This window comes from Pongo abelii, chromosome 13 (assembly GCF_028885655.2).
Source record: "Pongo abelii isolate AG06213 chromosome 13, NHGRI_mPonAbe1-v2.0_pri, whole genome shotgun sequence".
In the NCBI taxonomy this organism is placed as follows: Eukaryota; Metazoa; Chordata; class Mammalia; order Primates; family Hominidae; genus Pongo; species Pongo abelii.
In genome coordinates, this window is record NC_071998.2 from 30,669,557 (window position 1) to 30,692,102 (window position 22,546).

The 22,546-nt window shown below is 43.8% G+C and overlaps 1 protein-coding gene across 3 annotated transcripts in view; it reads left to right on the forward strand.

The window, feature by feature from the left end:
* Positions 1-22,546, forward strand: part of MOB3B (MOB kinase activator 3B) — a 234,430-nt gene that overhangs the window by 170,704 nt on the left and 41,180 nt on the right. For all 3 annotated transcript variants that reach the window (XM_054519786.1, XM_002819725.5, XM_054519783.1), the window contains exon 3: positions 1,740-1,942. In XM_054519786.1, the coding sequence (XP_054375761.1) occupies positions 1,740-1,942 (203 nt within the window). The remainder of the gene's footprint in view (positions 1-1,739; positions 1,943-22,546) is intronic.

Consider the following 22,546-nt stretch of genomic DNA (forward strand, 5'->3'; position numbering starts at 1 on the left):
CCCTCTCCACTGAGAAAGCAGCCCATAAACTCTGCACGCAGCTGCCCTCCACCTTCTCCTCGGCTCTACCGCACCCTCAACCCCAAATCCCAGCATCTGTTGCCCAGGCAGTCAGCTCCCAAGCAGTGCCAGAACTTCTCCCTGGGTTCATTTGATATGTTGCCACTTTGTTTCAAAGAAAAGCCAGTATCAGCGCTGGGACCCAAGGGAAGCAGATCTTGTCACTGCCGCCTGCCAGACATGTTCCTTCTCATCCTGCCCTGGGGTCCCAGGTGATCCCATTACAGTGTCTCACCAGGCAGCTGCTGCTAAGTTTCTGTGGAGGAAAGGACAGCAAAACTCCAGGCTTCCTGGGGACTTGGGGCATGTGCTGTGCATAGTTCTACAATTTTGCTGAAAGGCTAGTGGTCATTTCTACCTTTCTTTGACAAGGGTAATTCTTTTGTTGTTGTTGGTTTTGTTTGTTTGTTTGTTTGTTTTTTGAGACGGAGTCTCACTCTGTCGCCCAGGCTGGAGTGCAGTGGTGCGATCTCGGCTCACTGCAACCTCCACCTCCCAGGTTCAAGCAATTCCCCTGGCTCAGCCTCCTGAGTAGCTGGGATTACAGGCGCACGCCACACGCCCGGCTAATTTTTTTATATTTTTAGTAGAGATAGTGTTTCACCATGTTGGCCAGACTGGTCTCAAACTCCTGACCTCAGGCAATCTGCCTGCCTCAGCCTCCCAAAGTGCTGGAATTACAGGTGTGAGCCACCGCATCTGGCCTGGTAATTCTTTTCCTTATAACAACAGACCTTACCTTGCAGAGAAAAGGGAGGACATTATTAATTTAATAAGCTCTCACTATGTTCTAGGCACTGTAGGAGGATCTTACATTAATACCTTCCCAGCCATTTAAGGAAGACCTTATTATGACCGCTCTTTTACGGATGAGAAACCAAAAGTCAAACAATTTGCCCACAGTCATACAGCTGGAAGGGGAGCAGAGTAAGAATTCCAACAATGTCTGTTTAGCTTAGGAACCCATTACAACACGTTACCACTTAAGGACAGTGCAAATAACAAAACAGCTTAAGCAGTGTTTGAGATGGAGAAAGGAAGTGGGCTTGCGATCCTGCAATTTGTTGCTTTACCAAGCTGGGAGTAGTGGCTATCAGACGGGAAATCTGAGTGACTTCGATGACCACTCACCCTTTCTGTGTTATGAAAAACAAGACTTCCTCCAACTCTTACCTTCCTCAAGGAGACGAAGGGGGAATCTGTGATGCAAAGCATCTATGAAAGTTATTGAATTTGCCCACTTCAGAAACAGTATACCTCAGAAAAAGCTTTGCAGACTGGTAGCTTGCAGGCCCAGTGTAACTTACAGAGATGTTTTATTTTGACTCGTGGTACTTTTTAAAACTTCAAGTTAATTGCTAATGTTTAAAAAATGCAGCAGGTCCACGTATAACTCTAAATGTCTGAATTATCTTGAAAAATTAGAAGCTCTAACAACACTGCACCTCCATCCCTATATGGCCACTGTTGGCTGTAGTCACAGAAACTGCTCCCTTTGATGGTGGAAGGTGCTTTCTAGTTTGCTACCAACCCCCGCGCACACACACACTCCCTGTGACTCCTGTGACAAGTGCCAGTCTCTCTGTAGCATTGTCCTCAGACAGTTTTCATATTAGAGGAAAGAGGAAAAGGATCTATCCCATCATGGTTTCATTCTTTCTTCTTTTTTTCTTCTCTAGGTGTTCCCTTCCCGAAGAACTTCCTTCAGATCTGCAAGAAGATCCTGTGCCGCCTTTTCCGGGTCTTTGTCCACGTCTATATCCACCACTTCGACCGGGTCATTGTGATGGGTGCAGAGGCCCATGTCAACACCTGCTACAAACACTTCTATTACTTTGTCACAGAGATGAACCTCATAGACCGCAAGGAGCTAGAGCCTTTGGTAAGTGGCACCATGAAATAATGGTATCCAAGTCACCCCAGGAGCTCGGCCATTTGTCAGAGCGCATTGTCAATCCCTGGAAAATGCTCATTGATGGCTAGCTGTTAGCCTGAGGGCTGCAGAATTGAATGGGGTTTAGTGGTCAACCAACAGCCAGGAGATGCCAAGATGTCCACTGTCAACAAATAAGTGTCCGAGATTACCCTCCAAGAGGTGGCAGAATGTTGTGGGAATATAATAGTTTGGATCAGAGGCAGTAGCTTTAATTCTCAGCTCCAAAGTCATTCTTCCACTTATTGAATTCCTTAAATGGACATCTCTGATATCTTATATTTTCTCTCACTCTGTTAATCAAAGATTATCAGAAACATTTCTTCAGTCAGTAAATAAATATTTAGCACCTACTGTGTGCCAGCTGCTAGGCATACAGTCAGGTAAAACTGCCTTTGGGCAGCTTTTACTCCAGAGGTAGTGATAGAAGTTAAGCCCTAAATAAGGATACAGTCTCATAGGGACTTTGCTTCTCACATTTGAGTTTTCCATGATGCAGCTTCAATGAGATATATTAGAATAGAGAACATTTGATATGATTAAATCCTTAGTGTTATTGTTTAGGTGAATGGGGACTACTTTTATTTTCTTCAAAAGCTGTCTTTCCAGTGGCACTCAATCTGTGCTTCAGAAGTCAAGGACCCCTAAAAACCTCATCACCTTTTGTAACATGCAACATCTCAATGTGGACACTTTGATCAAAGCTTTTTATAGTGGCTCTACTGAGTACTATATTATACCCCATATAATACAAGGTGACTGTTTTGCTAAATATAACTGACAGAGCAACTACATTTCATCCAAATTCATTTGAACGACCAGAGTACTAGGGCCAGGCTGTCCTCTTTTGCCACCCTGTATCCCTTTCTCTTTACGTACCTATTTTAAAACACAGGTTTTATTATTTTTATTTTTTCTTTGAGACAGGGTCTCACTCTGTCTCCCAGTCTGGAGTGCAATGGCAAGATCATAGCTCACCATAGCTCACCTTCAACTCCTGGGTTCAAGCACTCCTCCCACCTCAGCCTCCCAAGTAGCTGGGACTATAGGCTGGCATGGCTATTTTTTTATTTTTTTATTTTTTATTTTTATTTTTATTTTTTTTTTGTAGCGATGGGATCTCAATATGTTGACTAGGCTTGTCTCAAACTCCTGGCTTCAAGCAATTCTCCACCCTTGTTCTCCCAAAGTGCTGGGATTACAGGTGTGAGCCACCACACCTGGCCAGGTTTTATTATTATTTAGGTATGGTAAAGCTAACAGATCAGATGACTGTCATCGAAAAGAGAATTTGTTATACTCATCCCAAGAGAAGGAGCCATGCCACGCCACAAGAGAGCACATGGGAAAGCACCAGGGTTAGTCCGGATACTGAGGGAGCAGAGAAAGCTTGAGCAAGAACCTTCACCATGGTTTTCATGGGAAGGAACAGGCCAGACAGGGTAAGCAGGTTTAGGGTTGGCTAATTTGAATAATCTCTGGAGCCTAGGGGTTATTCCTAGTTATCTGATACCTTGGCCTGGGGTGGTTAGTGTGAGACCCTGATGGAGGAGGTATTTGGGGTGCAGGCTCTGCAGGATTGGTTTGTATTGTTGTTGTATAAACAGCTTGAGGGCAAATGTTTACCATCACTAGGAATTGGCTAGCTCTGGGAGGGGCAGTCCCTCCAGGATCAACAAGGCCCCTTTAATGTTAGAGAATCAAAACACAAAAAATAAAAGATATGTTTAATACAGTACAGTACCTGTACCTGGCAAAGAAGATGGTGAATTTCACATATCACCTTTAGTGTTTTTCACCTTGAAATTTATTATTCTGCTATGAGAATATACGGCAAAAATATATATATATATATTTTATATATATATATATATTTGCATTACTCAGTAGTCCTGGAACAAAGCAAGACTTTTTGGGTTACACTTGAGATGGCTCACATCTTTACTTTAAAAAGAGCCTATTTTCTTCATTTTCTTTCACAAGAGATTTATAAAAGGCTCTCAGGGGCAGGAACCGAGTTGTCTCTGAATGCAGTTGGACAAATAGTATGGAAAGAAGCTACAATTCATCGATGGCTGAGTTTTATAAAGGCTGTTTTGGGTAAACAGCCACTATGGGAAGATAAGGTTGTGCAAACAGCTCAAGGGAGTTAAGACTAGAAACAATTGATAAAGCTAATTTCAGAAAATGTCAAGGACAGAGAGGAAAGATGGACAAGGGCCACGTAAATGAAGAGCCAGAAGAAACCACTGCAATCTCCTGGATGGTTTCAGTTCAGTTCTCTTCTGTAGTCATGTTCAGGTGAATGGAAAATAACTTCTCCAAAGGCCCACAAGAAGGAAGAGGCTGTGGAAGCACTCACACTTTCGGTTTCACTGAGCTAAGGGATCAGAAACACCACGGTAGAGCTGAAAGTCAATTTCTCCTTTATGCCTGAAAGCATAAAGACAACATTGTAGGAAAAAGCTGAGTGTAAGTTATCAAGTAGAGAAAGGCTTTCTTTGCTATCAGAAAACTCAGTTATTTTCTATAATTGAAGAAAGGGCTCCAAGGCAGTGCCAGGAACTAACTTGAAGTCTCAGTCACAGAATGGCCTCAAACATGTCAATATCCTAGACAAGAGCCTCTTTGGGGGCCTGAGAGAAAATTAGGTTAACCAGACATTTTTAACAGTTTAATTGAGGAAGAAAGGTACCAGGTTTTTTTCCCCATAAGTTTATATTTACTTAAATCTTGCTTGCAATAGTATACTTCCTACATTTATGTGTTAATTATAATTATAGGGAAATTCATTTTAATGCTTGTAAATATTCATACTTTTTAAATGCTTAATTGTCTGAACATATATATTTGTTTTACACTAACCAAACCCTGTAAAGGAACAGAAATAGATATTAAGAATGTTTCTGAGGCTAATCATATAATATCAGGCTCTGGATACTTAGCACATGCAGTGTCCATTAAGAGTAGATTGTTTATGGCTTGTGGATTGCTATTGCTGAAATGACCATCTCAACAGTTGACAGTGCTAGGATACCTAACTGCTAATACTGTTGCAATGCACATATTCAAATCAGGCATAACATCTCAAGTCAACACATTTTTATTTGATTTGCATATATTGATGCTCTATATATACAACTCAAGTTGCTCAGATATTCTATGTGCATAAAAAATCTATGCTCTCGAGGCAGGCGGATCACGAGGTCAGGAGATCGAGACCATCCTGGCTAATATGGTGAAACCCCGTCTCTACTAAAAATACAAAAAAAAAGTAGCCAGGCGCGGTGGCGGGTGCCTGTAGTCCCAGCTACTCGGGAGGCTGAGGCAGGAGAATGGCGTGAACCCGGGAGGCGGAGCTTGCAGTGAGCCGAGATCTCGCCACTGCAGTCCAGCCTGGGTGAAAGAGCGAGACGCCGTCTCAAAAAAAAAAAAAAAAAAAAGAAAAAAAAAAACTATGCTCTCAAGAAATTTACAATACAGTCTGAAAAATATAAAATAATAAATGTCACCCATTTTTGACCCTCAAAGGATGATGAAGGAGTCAGGCATTTGGCTTCACATTCTAGTTGTACATTCTTTAGAATTGAATGCAGCTGGGGCCAGAAGGGCAGCATTTGTCCAGCCAGTTTCCCTTAGAACATCGGCATTCCCAGAGTTCCCACGCCACCGGTGGGACATTCTTGGTGTCATGCCTTGGGATTCCACAGTATGGAACTCTGAGACCCCCCCGCACCGCCTCATGTTTCCCTCTGCCTTGCCTCCACCATGCACAGCCACACATCTCTTTGTTACTTTTGTCTCATGTGGACTGAGTATCTACCACACAGGTTGTATTGAGGATCCATCCAGCACCCTACTGGGGTAGGAGAGTCAGTATCATACAGTGCCTAAGAAAAGTCTTAGACTCTGTGGGTTCCAACCCTGGACCCTGCATTTACTAACATGCAACCTTGAGCAAGATATATGGCTTTTCAAAGCTTCATTTTCATCATTCATAGCATGGGTATAATAATAAGAGTTATAAAAATTAAATGGGTTAGTCACGTGGAAAGTGCTTAAGAAATGTTAGCCAAGTGAGACAATGACGGTACCAGTAGCTGAGCTGTAGTTAGTGGATGTTCCTGAATTCTCTCTTCCCTAGCTCCCATGACCTCTTTTCTGTGTTAGTGATTGATTCCCTAGGTAGTCTCCTAGCAAATGTAGTTAATTGTATTTGTATCAGTCACTCCCATGGGATTGTCAACTCTTTGAGGGCTGGGAATATAAAGGACATATTCCTGCATTGCTTAGGGTTCCTGGTACCTAATAAATGCTTAACATGTTTTTGAATTGGGGAGAGTACTTTAAGGATGATGCACCTCCATTCAAAGGGATTACACACTGGTCACTCTCTTCAATACGCCCCTTATCTCAGAACATGCATGCAGACCTCCACTTACCCATTTCCATGTTGGGAATAATGCTTCATCCTATCAGATTAGCAATAGACATTAAAAGCAAAATAAGACAGAGAGCAGGGATGCATCATAAGCTTTAGGCCTCTCAGAGAAAGACGAGGCCTCAACTCTTGGTCATTCTCTGTTCCAAATTCCAGATAGATCACCCAGGAAATCTTGAATCCTCTCACACTGCTTTTGTGCCCTGGTGTGTCAGGCAAAGGGTAACCAACCCTCCCTGTTTTAGCAGTGAAATTCTCATGTCCTAGGAAAACTCTTGGTCTCTGTCAAACTAGGACGGTTGGTCACCCTATCAGGCCTCTGAGTGGGAATACAGTTTGGAATTCAGAAGCTGGGAAGAGGTCACCCTGGCTAGCCTGGTGAAGACCAGCACATCCATCCACCCCCAGAGCTTGCCTCATGGCTCCCATTGGGACCTGCTGTTCAGCCGCTATGGCCGGCAGCCTGGGAACCCAGGCAAACACATGCCATTTCACTTGGTCTCCAGCAGGGACCGGGAGCCTGGCACACTGACACAGACACAGACGTGACAGATCATCCATTGCTCATGTAAATGCAACAGCTGAAGATAACTTGAACTCAAGCAAGTTCCCTGTTGGAGGAAACAGCCCAAATGATGCTGATAATTAGAAAACGGGCCAGGCCCTGATTGAATAAGCAGGCTGCTGTTGGCCCTTGGCTGCCAGGGAGTCAGCTGACAGAATTAAGCTAATCAGAATTATCATTAGCAAGCACAAATAGCCCGCAGTGTTTTGTTGGCCTTTCACTGAAAACAAAAGCAGACTCAGAGAGGGCTGTTAGCAATGCAGTAGTTGTGAATGAAGAGCTGATTAGGGCAGGGGGAAGACAGAGATTGGTGAGGTGGGGAGGACAGACAGGAGGGGACTTGTTTACCCTAATGCACCTGCTAACCCCTGGGTGACCTTGGTCCAGGACCTTCTCCTTCTCTCCCAAGGCTCCATTTTCTTGTTTCTAACAATGAAGGTGATTATACCATCACCTACCTTGTAGAGCTGCTGCTGTGAAAACAAATGTTACCACAGAGCTGTTCTGTTACCTTATAGCAGGGTGCTTGGACCATAGGGGTTTCTCAGGAGTCCACACACACACACACACACACGTGCATCAGAATCTCCTGGAGGAAGTACTTTGTAAGTACATTCTTGGGCCTCACCCCAGATACACTAAATCAGAATTATTAAGATTAGTGCCTAGTACCAAGCACCCTCAGTCTGCATCTCAAACTTGAATGTGCATGTGAATCACCAGGGATCTTGCTGAAATGCAAGTTCTGATTCAGTACATCTGAGAGGAGGAGACTCGACAATGTTCATTTTGCTCCCAGATGATATCGATGCTGCTGGTTCCCAGACCACACGTTGAGGGGAAAGACCCTAGATGACAATTACTCTCAAATGTGAGAATTACCATTTTTAGCACTTCATCTCTTCTCCTCTAGGATTGGGAGTTAGCTCAGTGGGGTGGGGAAGTAAAGCAAAAAGGAGAAAAATCTGAAGATCAGTGTTTGCCAAGAGAGCTCCTCAAAATGCCAGTCCTGAGTGATTGTCAGTGAAAAGAGACTTCCTTCTGTGGTCAAATGGGTTTACAAAATACTACATCGTCTGCACCCTTGAAGATTTACAGCGTACAATGGCATATCAAAGGCTTGGAGAAGGTATCCAGTAAAGAAACTTGTTCAATTTTGTGTAGCCCGCCCAGTTTAACTGCATGTAGCTACTGGACTTTTTTCTTTTGCTATCACTCATTGACATCTTAGAGATATCATGATCCATGGAACACACTCTGGGCAGCACTGCTCATCTTTGTGATGTGATGTGTCTCTAGAATTTTCTATTTTCCTCATGCCTCCACCCGGGCCTCAAACCACACAGCCACCACTGCCGCATGGAGAGGGAGGTGGGAAGGAAGTGAAACTCCATATGGGAGGGCTTCACACACACACACAGGAAGTGCAGTCCTTTTCACTGTTGCTCCTCATCCTCCCACATCATCATATGACAGACACCCCTTCATGGAATTCTTACCATGTGCATGACACACAAGCATTTTCAAGAAATAATTAATAACTTCATTTCTTCAGTTCCAGATAATCTGTTACTTCCTCTTGACATATATTATTTCATCTCCTCACACTTGTTACTTTTTTTTTTTTTTTGAGACAGGGTCTCACTCTGTCACCCAGGCTGGTGTGATCATGGCTCACTGCATCCTCTAGCCTCCTGGGCTCAAGTGATCCTCCCACCGCAGCCTCCTAAGTAGCTGGGGCTACAAACACATGTCACGACACCTGGCTAGTTTTTAAATTTTTTGTAGAGACAGGGTCTCACTGTGTTTCCCAGGCTGGTCTGGAACTCCTGAGCTCAAGTGATCCTTCTGCCTCGACCTCCCAAAGTGCTGGGATTACAGATGGTACCTGGCCAGACTTGTTACTATTATTTCCAGCAGATGTGATGGGCATTTTCTCAATGTCTGAACCACATTCCTCTCCATCCCTTATCACTGCCATTTTGTCACACCAAAGTGCACATCCCACCCCTAGTGTGTAGGTGCGCCTCTTGGCTAATGATTGAGATTTATGGTAGGCTCTACCACCAAAACTATCCTCTAAAAATGGGTGCTTTTAAGAACAATTTGAAGACCAAAGATTTGGAAAGCCTTGTCTCATAAAGGCCCAGCCACAAGCCTATCCAGGCCCCAGAATACACTGACCTCGTGTTGCCCTAAGAGGTAGCCAGGCCACACGTACACTTCTCTCAGAGCTGCTTGGGTGAGTGCAGTAGCCAAGGTTGGTCTGCAATGGTAAGATCAAGTCAGGACTGTGAAAAGAAGTAGAACCTCTCGCATGAGCCAGAGCTACTCCCTAAAATAGCCAGCAATGAAGAGCCATTGTGGGGCTTTTGAAAGAACCTTTTCTTTTGAAACATCTGTACAGAGGCCTCTGGGTTGCTTCTTGTCAGGCAGCTTCCTTGGCCTTCAGCCAGATGGCTTGATATGGACTCAGCCATTATAGAAGAAAGAGCTGCAGCCTGTGAAGCTGACAGTTTGGCCTTTGCAATGGCATTTCCACTATTATGCTACCACATTAGTTACCACACAGGGCAACGCATGTAATGGCTCTGAGCCTCAGTTTCCCCATTTGTAAAAGACATCATCCCTAGAATCCTCCCAGCCTGACCTACTGAGATTACTGATGGGTTACTACTGAGATTACTGACCTACTGGGTTTACTACTGACATGATGTGTCAGCAGCCCTGTCATCTTTCATCCGAGACAACTGTTTCTCTTTGCTTAGAGAGCCCTTCATGGATTAAAGCCCACCGTGGGCCGGGCGTGGTGGCTCACGCCTATAATCCCAACACTTTGGGAGGCCGAGGCGGGTGGATCACCTGAGGTCAGGAGTTCCAGACCAGCCTGGCCAACATGGTGAAACCCCATCTCTACTAAAAATACAAAAATTAGCCAGGCGTGGTGTCAGGTGCCCATAATCCCAGCTACTCGGGAGGCTGAGGCAGGAGAATTGCTTGAACCCAGGAGGTGGAGGTTGCAGTGAGCCAAGATCGTGCCATCGCACTCCAGCCTGGGGCACAACAGCGAGACTTCGTCTTAAAAAAAAAAAAAAAAAGAAGCCCACCATGGCAGCAGAGGGGCAGAGGGGGTGTACATGTTGCCAAGAGTAGCTGGAGTGTGCATTCATGGGGCTTTGCCAGTTCAGATGACAAGTATATGTGTGTCCAGGGTGGCATCGGCTGTTGGTGGTTGTTCAGGATAATGCAAAGGCTCAGAGATTAATGGGAGAGCCTGCCAGAGATCATTTTAGGAGACTTGGCAAATGTATTCTAAAGTGTCAGTTGGAAAAATAGCAAAGAAACATGATTATTTCCAATGAATTGCCTTATGCTGGGTAACTGGGGATGTGGCAAAAATAGCCACATGTCTCTGCCAGTCCTATTTATTCATCCTTGTTGATGTCCAGAGAACTTTTGCTTCTAGTTTATAGGATGTTGGGTGGTTCATTTTTGTTTTAGGGTTTCTCTTTGTTTTTAATTTGGTCAGAGATGAGATGTGGTCTGATTTATTTCAGGGCCTAAAATATGATCAATTATAGTTGAAGATGTCTCTCATGGGAAAATTGCTAGCATATAATATTAAGTAATAAATGTAGGATACAAAACTGTACTGGAAAATCACTAATCATATGTCCATAGATGATAAAGGAAATAGAGCAAAAAGTGCCAACAGTTGTTCTTTCTTGGTGTTATTATAGATAATGCTTTTTTTTGTTGGTATATACTTTTTGGGGCTTTCTAAGTTTTCTGTCACAAACATGTGTCACTTTTCTAATCAGAAAAATCAAACTTTATACTTGAAAAGGCTTTTCCAACCACTTGTGACTACTTAGATTAACATTAAATTAAAAATTAGTTTCTTAGCCTTACTAGCCACATGTTAAGTGCTCAAAAGCCACATGTGTCTAGTGGCTATTATATTGGATATCACAGATACTGAACATTTTCATCATTGTGGGACATTCTCTCAGACACCACTGAGCCAGAGGCTCTACCTTCAAGAGCTACTTTTTATAATCCACTATTAACAACCACTCCCTCCACAAATAGCTGCCAGATGTGTTCACATTGTCTCCACGCTGCCACATGAGGCATTTCAGTTCATTGTTTAAGCCCTCTAGTATGGTTGCTTCTCTTTGCTAAGCCACTTCTCTCCTACTTTATTGATAGGAATAAATACAACTCAGTACCTTCTGCTCAATATTTCTCCCTAGATTTCCCATCAGAACCTCCATCTCAGGAAGCTGCTCAGTATCTTAGGGGAGCTGTTGGTCTGAGACACCAAATAGTAATTGTACTTTTTTATTTTTTTAATGTTCTCTGCAGTGTTGGAAATTGCTACAGGATGTCAGTCACAGCAGGGATTAATTCATCTTCATGAGCATTTACATGAAAATGTAAACAGTCAGTATGGCTTGATGCCCATATATAAGCCTGCCAAATTTTGGCTGCTATGTGTGGTCTAGACTAGTTTAAATTTCCCGGCCAGATAAGATTAGATTCTTTGGCTTCCAAAAATGTCAAGCGAGTATTAACTTGGGATTTGAATGAAGGCAGGTTTTATTTATTGAAACATAACACTGTATTTTCTCCCACCACCCACCTGTCCCACCATAATAAAAGCATGAAGATAAGGCAGGTTACAGGCAGTACCTAGCCTAGGGACTTGTGTGGTCACTTGTGTGGTCTTAGGAGCACTTCCTCCTATGAAACAATTTTATACATAAAGGTCAGATATACAAACCACCAGCAAAGCCAGTTAAGCTATAATGTTGTACTGGAACATAATAGTAATTAGTATTAATTCCAAGATGTTAGTGCTAATAGAGTCCTATTACATTGTGCATCTAAGTGTAAATGGACCAATAGACAAGAATAATGCATGGAGGCAGATCTGGAAGAAGAAAGAGATATGCAGATAGCTCCATGGGGAACTTCCCAGAGTTCTTTGAATGGGCCATGTCCTCTCACCCCCAGGCCATTGTATGTACAACTCCTTTGGCTTCCATGTCCTCAGCTTAAGTCCTGCTCATCCTGCAAGTCTAAATCTAATTGTCCGCTTCTCAGAGACAAACACCTTTCATTTGAAACGTTAGGTTTCTGCTGGCTACTCCCAGAATGCCCTGATATCAGAGAGGGCAACCAAGATGGAAACCACCATGTATCTTCTACAGACTAGAGTCAGAAATGATAACCCAACCCTCTTCCCACTTTCCATTCATTAGAAGTAGGTTACTAAGTCCAGCCCACACTAAAGGAAAGAAAAATTAAGGTCTATTTCTTTCTTTCTTTTTTTTTTTTTTTTTTTTTGAGATGGAGTCTTGCTCTGTCACCCAGACTGGAGTGCGGTGGCAGGATCTCGGCTCACTGCAACCTCCACCTCCCTGGTTCAAGTGATTCTCCTGCCTCAGCCTCCAGAGCAGCTGGAATGAGAGGTGCATGCTACTATGCCCAGCTAATTTTTGTATTTTTAGTAGAGATGGGGTTTCACCATGTTGGCCAGGCTGGTCTGGAACTCCTGAACTCAAGTGATCCACCCGCCTCAGCCTCCCAAAGTGCTGGGATTACAGGTGTGAGCCACCAGGCCTGGCCATATTTCTTGAAGAGAGAAATGTTAAGTAATTCTGCATATGTTAAATAATTTTAAAATATTTTTAAACCACCACAAAGACCAACATTTTTAAACTGGTGATGTTTTTCTTTGACCTCTGCATTTCTCTTTCTTTTCCCATTTTCTACATCCTACAGCACAAGTCTGCTACCTCTCCAAAGTGCTCATTGCTCAAGAAATCTGACTCTGTGAAAACTCCTGTTACCTCAGTGTAGTTTCTTCTTCCTCCCCTTCCTTGAAAGAAGCCAGTCTAGCCAATTAGCTACACTTTCTCACTTCCCTTTCAATTCACAGTAAGCTGCCCTCCACCACTCCAGAAACCTGGTCTTTCTACCGAAGTACAGTCGTGTGTCACATAATGATGGGAATACATTCTGAGAAATGTGTCTTTAGGCCACTTTGCCATAGTGTGAACATCATAGAGTATACTTACATAAAAATAGATGGTGTAGCTACTACACACCTAGGCTATATGGTACAGCCTATTGCTCCTAGGCTATAAACCTGTACAGCGTGTTACTATAATCAATACTGTAGGCAACTGTAACATAATGGTAAGTATTTGTGTATCTAAACATAGAAACAGTACAGTAAAAATACAGTATGAAAGATAAAAAATGGTACACCTGCCTAGGGCATTTGCCATGAATGGAGCTTGTAGGACTGGCAGTTGCTCTGGGTAAGTCAGTAAGCTTATACTTGCTTATTTCCACCCTATACCTTCTCCCAGAATCCATCCTACACGCAACACCTTGGCTAGACCTAATGGTGTTTTTGTCACCCCCTGCTGGCAGTGATCGTCACCCTACCCTAGAAGTCCATCCCCCAAGACTGCACTTCAGAAGCCTGGCACCTCACCTGTGCTGTGGTACCCATTATGCAAACCCCAGTACCACCAGGGCGCTACGTTCCAGGCACATGGCTGGGTGCTGAGGATACAGTGATAGGCCAGGCTTGGTCCTCAGTGTGAGCCTGCTTCTATGTGCAGGCATATGAAAGGTCTTACTTTTCCCACTGGTAAAAATAAGAAGACATAGCCAAGATCAGCAGTTACCAAACTGTGGTCCTTAGCACACAGGTTCTATAATTTGCTGGGTGAAGCTGGAACCCAGTTCAGGGACTTTACCTAACCTGAGCTGCAACATCTCTCATGAATGGCATGTGTGTAAGACCACATTAAAAGAAATGGTTTCTGCTGCTAAAGTAAGTTTTAAATCCATTAGGATAGGTTTAGATTCCCTCCAGTTCTGGCATGTTGTGGATCCAGAATAACATAGATTGTCACTGCCTTTCCTTTTACTTTGTTTATTTCTAATAGTATAATTCTGTTTATTTTATTTTATTTTGAGATAGAGTCTTGCTCTGTTGCCCAGGCTGGAATGCAGTGGCATGATCTTGGCTCACTGCAACCTCCACCTCCTGGGTTCCAGTGATTATCCCACCTCAGCCTCCCGAGTAGCTGGGACTACAGGTGCGTGCCACCACAACTGGCTTATTTTTTGTATTTTTAGTAGAGACAGAGTTTCACCATGTTGGCCAGGCTGATCTTGAACTTCTGACCTCAAGTGATCCGTCCACCTCGGCCTCCCAAAGTGCTGGGATTATAGGTATGAGCCACCGCACCCGGCCTCTAATGGTATAATTTTAAAATAGAGATTGATGGTAGAGATTTATGTCCATGTCTTATTAAAATATTTTCATATAGAAGAACTTTAAATGGCCTGTAATAACTACGTATATTTTTTCATTTGATTTGTTCAGCTTCAGAGGACATAATAATAGGGAAGACTTTTAAGTAAAGCTATGAGCCAAGTGCTGTAGGAAATGTGTTTATGTATTACATCATTCAATCTGCACACAATTCTGTGAGATAAATACTGCTTTTATCTTCATTATAAAAAGGAAGAAAATCAGATGCGGAGGTGAAATAACTTGTCCAATGTCACACAGCTCTGTGGAGCCAAGATTGAGCACATACGGTCTGATTCCAAAACCCAGATACAGCCTTTCCTAGACCATTCGGGCTGCTACAACACAATGCCTCTGGCTGGGTAATTTATAAACAACAGAAATGCATTGCTCACAGTTCTGGAGGCTGGGAAGTCCAACATCAAGGTGCTAGTATCCAATAAGGGTTTGGTATCCGATAAGGGTTTGCTCTCTGCCTTAAAGATAGTGCCTTCTCACTGCATTCTCACATGGCAGAAGGGCAAGGAAGCCCCCCCTCAGGTCTCTTTTATAAGGACACTAATCCCATTCATGAGGGTGGATCCTCGTCACTTAGTCACTTCCCAAAAGGGCCCACCTCTTAATACTATTACACTGGGCATTAGGTTCCAGCATGAATTTTGGAAGACACCAACATTCAAATTATAGCATGGTATTTGCTGAGGAAACTAATTTGAGGTGGATTTTTGCCCAGAGGCATACTTACTCAACTAGATTCTGATGATCTGCAGCAGCTAGATAATTTCCAAGGGCCTCCAGCTCCACGAGCCCAGTTCTCTCCCTGTCTCAGCAGTGTGTGCTGTGGGACCATAGTCAAGTCACTTTAGATACCTGAGCCCATGAAATACACATAGTACACATAGTTGAGCGACTCAGGTGAAACAGGAGTAAGGAGCCAATCCTAGGTGCTGTAGCTCAAGAGGTATGACCACTGCCCTCAAGGAGTTTAATGACTATGGATCAGAAGATCCAAAGCCAAAGTCAACAGAGCCAGGCAGGTAACAAATATCAGTTAACAGGCGAGTAGCAAGAAATAGGAAGCTGTGGGGGCAAACACAATGCAACTCAGCTAATGGTTTCAGGGCGGGCATAGAGGCCCAGTGCTTCCAAATCAAAAGAATTTGGAACTCTAGCATTTTAGGTGAATTCTCCAGAGTTTTAAATGGTGGCAACTACTTAGAGCAGTACTTGTATTTTATTTTATTTTTAAATCTACAGGCCTAACAAACCCCTTCTGGGAGTACAGTTTGCTTAGGGATCATCTGTTTGCAGTCATGCTTTATACAGGGCCTATGGTGGGCAGGAGCGGTTCTGAACCATTACAACCTGGCAACACATCCACAGTGCCCACATTTAGAGAGCAATTTTTAGTTTTCCCTTGTCCTGAAAGCCCACAACTTTCAAGCATATGAAGCAAAGTGTTTGTGTGTGGGGTTGGGGGAGGCGTATGCAGGGTTTCAGTGAAGACGACAAGACAGTGGTCATTTATTGGGTTGATGTCAGCTTCACCCCATGCTGCTGCATACTGGATCACCATTGCTGGCCTACAGTGACTGTATTGCTGTGGGCACCAAGAGACAGAGCATGGCTGTTCCTTTGTCATTGGCTTCACTTGACACGACCAGTGTCATCGCCAGTTGGCATTTAGGTTGTTGACCCTGTCGCGGCCAGGCTGAGACTATAAGCAGCTTTGTTATTGTATGTGCCTATTCCAAACAGTAGAGCCTTCAGAAACCCCACTGCATGGCACCTCTGCTCTGGGAAACTGGTGGAAAGGACCAGAGTGCTCACAGCACATCCAGAAGGGATTTCATCTTATTCACCTTTGGAAAGCATTGGCAAATACACAAGAATCAAAATAGATATTAGACCACATCCACATCCAGCTTTAATTTTACAGCCTAATGATTGAAGAAGAAGACTTTTCATTAAGGTTGGCACTCTTGCCCGTATCTAAATTCCATTTTTAATTCAAGGTTTCTATTGTGGTTTCCTCTTTCTTTGGAACTCACTCTTTCCCTGATGGCTACGACAGCCTTTGTACGTATACTGCAGAGGAATCTCCATAGGTGCTCAGTGGGTGTGTTTTTTTCCCTTTGGTGTAACTGGTGTAAGATGTTGGAGTTATAATAGGTTCTCAGACATAGTTACTCTATTTTGTTTTTTGTTGCTAGTGCAACAGTACTTGGCATTTTGCATTAAAAGAAGGAGATTATTCTAAATGGAATAATTCTCATTTTTCTAATACTGACAGCAATAACAGAGGAAACTGAATTAGTTGGGCATGGATGTTTTCTTGAAGACACATGTACACACACAGGCACCCACATGAACATGCACTAATGCTCATTTGTCCCAATAAAGCCTCAAATCTTTCAAAACTCCTATGAGGATTTTTGTTTTATTTCACTAATGGACTTATGTGTAAAAATCTTCTTCCTTGAAGCTTTTGAATTTTTTTTCTAAAATGGATAGCTATGTTTTTTTTTTCCTTTCTAAATTTTTTTAATTGTGGTAAAATACACATAAGGAAATTTACTGTCTTAACTATTTTTAAGTGTACAGTTCAGTGGCATTAAATGCACTCACATTGTTGTGCAATCATTACCATCATCAATCTAGCTTCAAACTCTGTATCTTGGTATCTATGGCTTTTGTTTTTGTTGTTGTTTCTTCACATATGAATTGGGTCTTTAGGATTTGCAAGTGAGGCCAGGATGGGGAACAAAAATTATGTGAAGTAAAAGGATATCTTGCTTTATTTCTCTTGAACTGAACCAGTGCTGCTACCAATTTTCAATGCATTCCACAATTTCCCTCTTATATTGAGAGCAAACCACAGTGTAACAACAGTAGCATATAATGCCCTGTACTGCTTAAAAAAAAAAAAGGCTAAAATTCCAGCCTCATAATAAGAGACGAACAGGTAAGGAAGGAGCCCTAACAGTAAAAATGCTTTCGCCTTATTAAGTACATTTCCTGTATGTAAAATTCGTATTGTTTTCATGGATCATTCACTGGGAGTCTGAGAATAAGGAAAGAAAAGGACTTGTCTCCTCTCATACTCTGAAAGCCAAAGAGGTTTAGTTTTAAGGGACTACAGGCATGTAGAGTTCACTCCACTCTTGTTTTAGAAGTGTTTTCCTACTGATGTAACATCACTGTTCTCCCAAGACAGAAGACTGGACTATTTATAGATTAAATAAATATTGGACTATTTATTGCCAGGTCAATTTTGGAAAGGCAGCTTGGGGATCCATTTATAACCATGTGGGTCAAAACTAGAGAGCCTCACAGGTCATGGTATTGTCATGGTGCGGCGCGAGGTCAGCCAGCTTTTCTGAAAACGCCCCCGTGCTAAACGCCGGGCTCTTTCACAGTCGCTCAGCTCTGCCTTGGAAGTACAGAAGAAGCCACACGCATTCATCCATAAGTGGGTGTGGCTTATTCCAATAAAACTTGTTTATGGACATGGAAATTTGAATTTCATAAAATAATCATATGTCATAAAATACGCTTTCTTTTTTCAACTATTTAAAAATGTAAAAACCACTCTTAGCTTATAGGCCATACAAAAACAGGTGTGGACTGGATTTGACCCATGAACTGTCATTTTCTGGTCCCTGATATAGAAAAAAAATAGGATTCCGAGGCCTGTTGATAAGATCCAAATGATATCCTGGTTTGAATTCTCGCTCTGCCAAGTATCAACCATGTAACCTTGGGCAAGTTACTAACCTTTCCAAGTTTCAGTTCCTCTCTAGGGGAAGCATAATGGCCACCCCATAGACCTGAGAGTGAGTGACAGAGTCGGGCACAAAGTGGTGATCAGCTCCTGAGGCTCTGACGAGACCAAATTTCTCTCTGTGAAAGCTTGAGAACATGTTTCAATAGGTGGTAGTCAAACTTCTAGCAAGAGATCTCATTGTATTAAAAGGAAAATTTTAGTTTTGTTTCATGTCTATTTACTCCATCAAAATAACACTTTGTTCCTACCAAAGGAGTGAGACTGCTTAGAAACTACAGACTTCCTAAATTACAGGCTCACTGAGGAAGCACATTCCCCATATGTTTTCATCAGACACACAATAGAGGTCTTATTAAGCAATGGCAAGCTCTGTCCTGTGGTGAATTCAGCTAGGCTGAACGGCTTCTATGGAATCCTTTGTTTTCCGAGGGGAGGTAAATTCTTCCTTTGGGGACCCATGCCCTGAAAGTTCAGAATACTCCCTCCAAAAGGACAAACCGTTTGTTCAGCGTTTCTTGCATGTCATTAAGAGTTGCCCCCATTAAGCTTCTCTCAGAATAAATAAAACTCTAGTGCCTGCAACCTAACCTGGAGTTTCCAGAACTCTGTGCTTCACCGGCCAGTGCCTTCCCTCCCACTCCTGATAGAAAGGCCACATGACAGAAGCAAATGTGAGAATTCCTTCCCCTACCCTCCCGCATCCAGCCTTTAAGGAGCTGCACAACCCTACAGGGGGCATTGGGCCATGCTGAAATCTGTTTCATTCCTCAAAGCGGGTGGATGCACTCAGTCACCCTTTGCTCATCCCAGAACAAGGGGCAGTAGCAGCATCTGCCAGAAACCAATCCAGCTGTGCTGACAAATGCTGGGTATGAGAAGGAGGGAGCCAGACTCCTGCCAACTGTGCAGATCTCCATGGGGGCTCTGGAGAAGTTGGGTAACAGAGGAGGAAAGGAGCGGGGGAGCAGCAGCCAAATGTCAGAGATCTCAGTGTCACTTTGAGCAGAAATCACAGGCTCCTTTGATCACAGGTAGCATCACTGAGCAGAAATCAGGTTGGATTCCCTGTCCCATCAGTGCACCAGCGAGGTTGGTACGGGTGGGAAGGACATGGTAGGTGGATCCACAGAGCAAGGCAGGGTGCTAAAAAAAGCACAGAGTTGCAGAATGAGGGGGGTGGGCTGCGGGGCTCTAGGGAGGGGATCTGCAGAGATACAGCGACCACAAACAGTTTTGATTAATGCTCTTGCTTTCACGATGCACTATGAGGCGACCCACCATGTGTCCGTAACCCATCTCCTGTGGTTAAATGAGAGAACTTAAAAAATGTGCAGCTCTGTCTTTATAAGAAACAATGTAAATTAGGAGGCTGAATATGTTTACATAAAGTGACTTATTTTTAATGTTTGCAGGGTTTGGAAAAAGAAGAGCAGTTTGATTTTTGTATCGGTATGAATAAATATTCTCCGTGGGTGGCGAGTGTGTGTGTTTATCTAGCCATACATATGTATACGTGCACTTGGGAGCCTGCACATATGTGCACACATTCACACACACACACCCCTCCATCGTGGAAACGCCCTTCGTGTCAGTAATGTGGGCTGTTGTTTAGGAACAGAATTAATCAAATAAATATTGTTCTGTGTGGTTTAGGGAAGTCTGGCCTGCCTTGTTTCTATTTTTATGTCGTTTGGCTTATTTGCCACCCACATTCCTAAAAGAAAGCAGAAAGAACATTTCTAATTCTTGTGTGCTGGTTGGATCTTGTGTATACTTAGAGTTGGGGAAATTTTAAAAAATATTTTTGTAGACTGGCTGCCCTGCCTGCCTTATAAGAATTTAGACTTTGGGATGCTAGCAAAGGAAGATAGTAGCACTGGCTGTGGGCCTCCTGGGAACGGTCCTGCCAGACTAGTCCCTGCTCCCGTGGCCCATGCTGGTGTGGTACGGCCGCTGATTCAGAGACTCAACTGAAACAGCACGTGTAAACATGAATGAAGATATATTCAGCACGATGGCTCAGGATATAGTAGACTGGTTAGGAGGATGGGTTTTCAAGTTTCAACCTTGGCCAGGGTAATTATTAGTGATGTGACCATGGCTGAGGTACTTAACCTCCATTACCTCTCTGTAAAATAAGGACGATACCACATACCCCATAAGACTGATGTAAGGACTGAATGAAATGATGTCCAGCATTGAGCACAGTGCCTGACACGCAGAAAAGGTGCAGGAAATGATAGAAACTACTCCATTCGGAACACAAGACACTTTGGTTAATGATGGCTCTCTTATCACTGCCCCATCTTGTTCACTCTGACTCTTGTGACCTGGCACAGCTTCATTCATTCATTCGTTCACTTCTCAAGTTATTTATACCAATAAAGCCTAGTTCCAAAATAAATTTGGGGTGGCTGATGTCAGCCCCTACTGGAATTCTCTCTCCCAGATGCTCTGAAACAGACACAACAACGTTACAAAAAAATAGTTTCTAAAAAAATGTTTAGGCCTCATACCTGAACCTCGCCTAAGGATTCCACCCTTGACTCCTGGTCCCTTTACCCTCCTCTGAAAACAAGCTTCCAGGCAGGAAGCTCCACCAGCTTGACCACTGCAGAAAAGGCCTTGAGGGTAAGGACGAAGTCCCCTGAGCCTAGGGGGAAGGCATGGCAGGGAGATTCTCCCCGAGGGTTCCCAGGGATCGCTAACTTGCAGCACTCCCTCCACAGCCTCACAGAAACAGCTGGGAATGGTCCAGGAAAGCAGATTAAGCAGCCCTGGACTCACCCTCTGCTCCATGGATGCAACTGAGGGCTCCTTAGAAAGTCATGCCCCAGGAGGCCCCACTTGTGGAGTTACCTGCCTGTCCACCGGAGTTGGGGAGGGAGGGGTCCTTCCCCTGGAGTTGCCAAGGCATTTGGGAAAAGGCCAGTGTTATTTCCTCTGATACATACAGCTATTTGGATTCTAGAAAGTGAAAAGAGAAACACCACAGGAAGTGGGGAGCCAGCCTCATTTGGACAGCTGTGGTCCCGACAGCAACACAGTGGCCTCCCTGTGCCCGAGGCCAGGCAAGAGCTGCCCTGCTGTTGTTCCCACCTTCTACAGTTCCCGCTTTGCCATATGGACTTGGCTGTAGAGTTGTTTGGGATGTTTTGTATTTGCTTGTTTGTTTTTCTTTTCCTTTTTTCTCTTCTCTCTTTTTCCGGGGATTTCCCTGCAGCAAGCAGCCTGATGTTTTTCATGGGTCTTCCTTGAAGTGAGACACTCCCCTTCAAAGCAGAACTGCACCCCCGTCTGAAGGAGAGCCGGCTGCCAGGGCAAATTCTTAGCAACCAGCTCTGGGGCCCTGCTGGGATCCTCTATCTCTCTTTCATCACACCCAGAGTTCTGCTCCCTTTCTGGGAATTACAAGCCACCTAGGTGGCTTGTAAGCTTCACCCACACCCAAGCTGGGCTGGGAAAGAGGAACTGGAGTGCTCTGGAGGAAACAAGGAAATAGGGCTCTCCATGTAGAGGGAACAAGCATGCAAAGATGCAGGATACACAGAAGCAAGATGTGTGCAAGGCCACAGACAGGGATGGGAAGCAGATCCAGAAGTCCTTGCAAGTCATGGGAAGTTGAGGACTTGATCTGGTAGGAAATGGAGATGCAGGAAAACAGTTTTATTTCTACCTGGATCTTCAGCAGTACCTTTCCAGCCAGTGCTGTTGATGACACCAGCAGGGATTAGAGAGTGGTGCTTCTGGGCCTTGGGGCATACTGGAATCATGTGGCTGTTACCTCTAGGACCACAGGCAGCATGGTGCCATGGGGAATTCTGAGCCCTTCAAACTGGACGATTCAGAGAGAACAATTGGTTTTCATTTTCATCATCGAATGCCTTACCACAATACCACAGCCTCTTTTGATTCCACAGCCCTTGAAAGCACACCTGCCCTTGCCTTGGGATTCTTTTGACAACAGTATCACCCTGCCTCTCATAGCGCCACGACACTAGAAGAAACCTCACTGATTGCTGTCCCTGTCTACAGTCCAAGAGGATTTCAAATGGGCCCACACGGTATAGCTGAGAACCTGAATCCCTTGCTGATGCCAGCTCATTTTCTTTGATCTCATCCTCATCACTCCTCCAAGAAAACTACCCAGTCCAGAGGGACTTCCTTTTGCTATATAAGTGGGTTAGATCTTGAGATAAGGAAATAGCAAAATGTTGGTGTAACATTGAGTGTGGAAACGTGGCCTGAGGGAAGTGAGTGCTGGCAGGAGCTGAGGACCCTGTTGGGAGGGGGCCGTGAAACCTTGGCATAGACCTCGCCAGCACAGCTGTTTGGAATGGAGGCAGGAAGGGCAGGGATTTTCAAGATGCCCAGTGTTCTCAATCCACACCCATCACAGAAGAAACAAATGAAATATG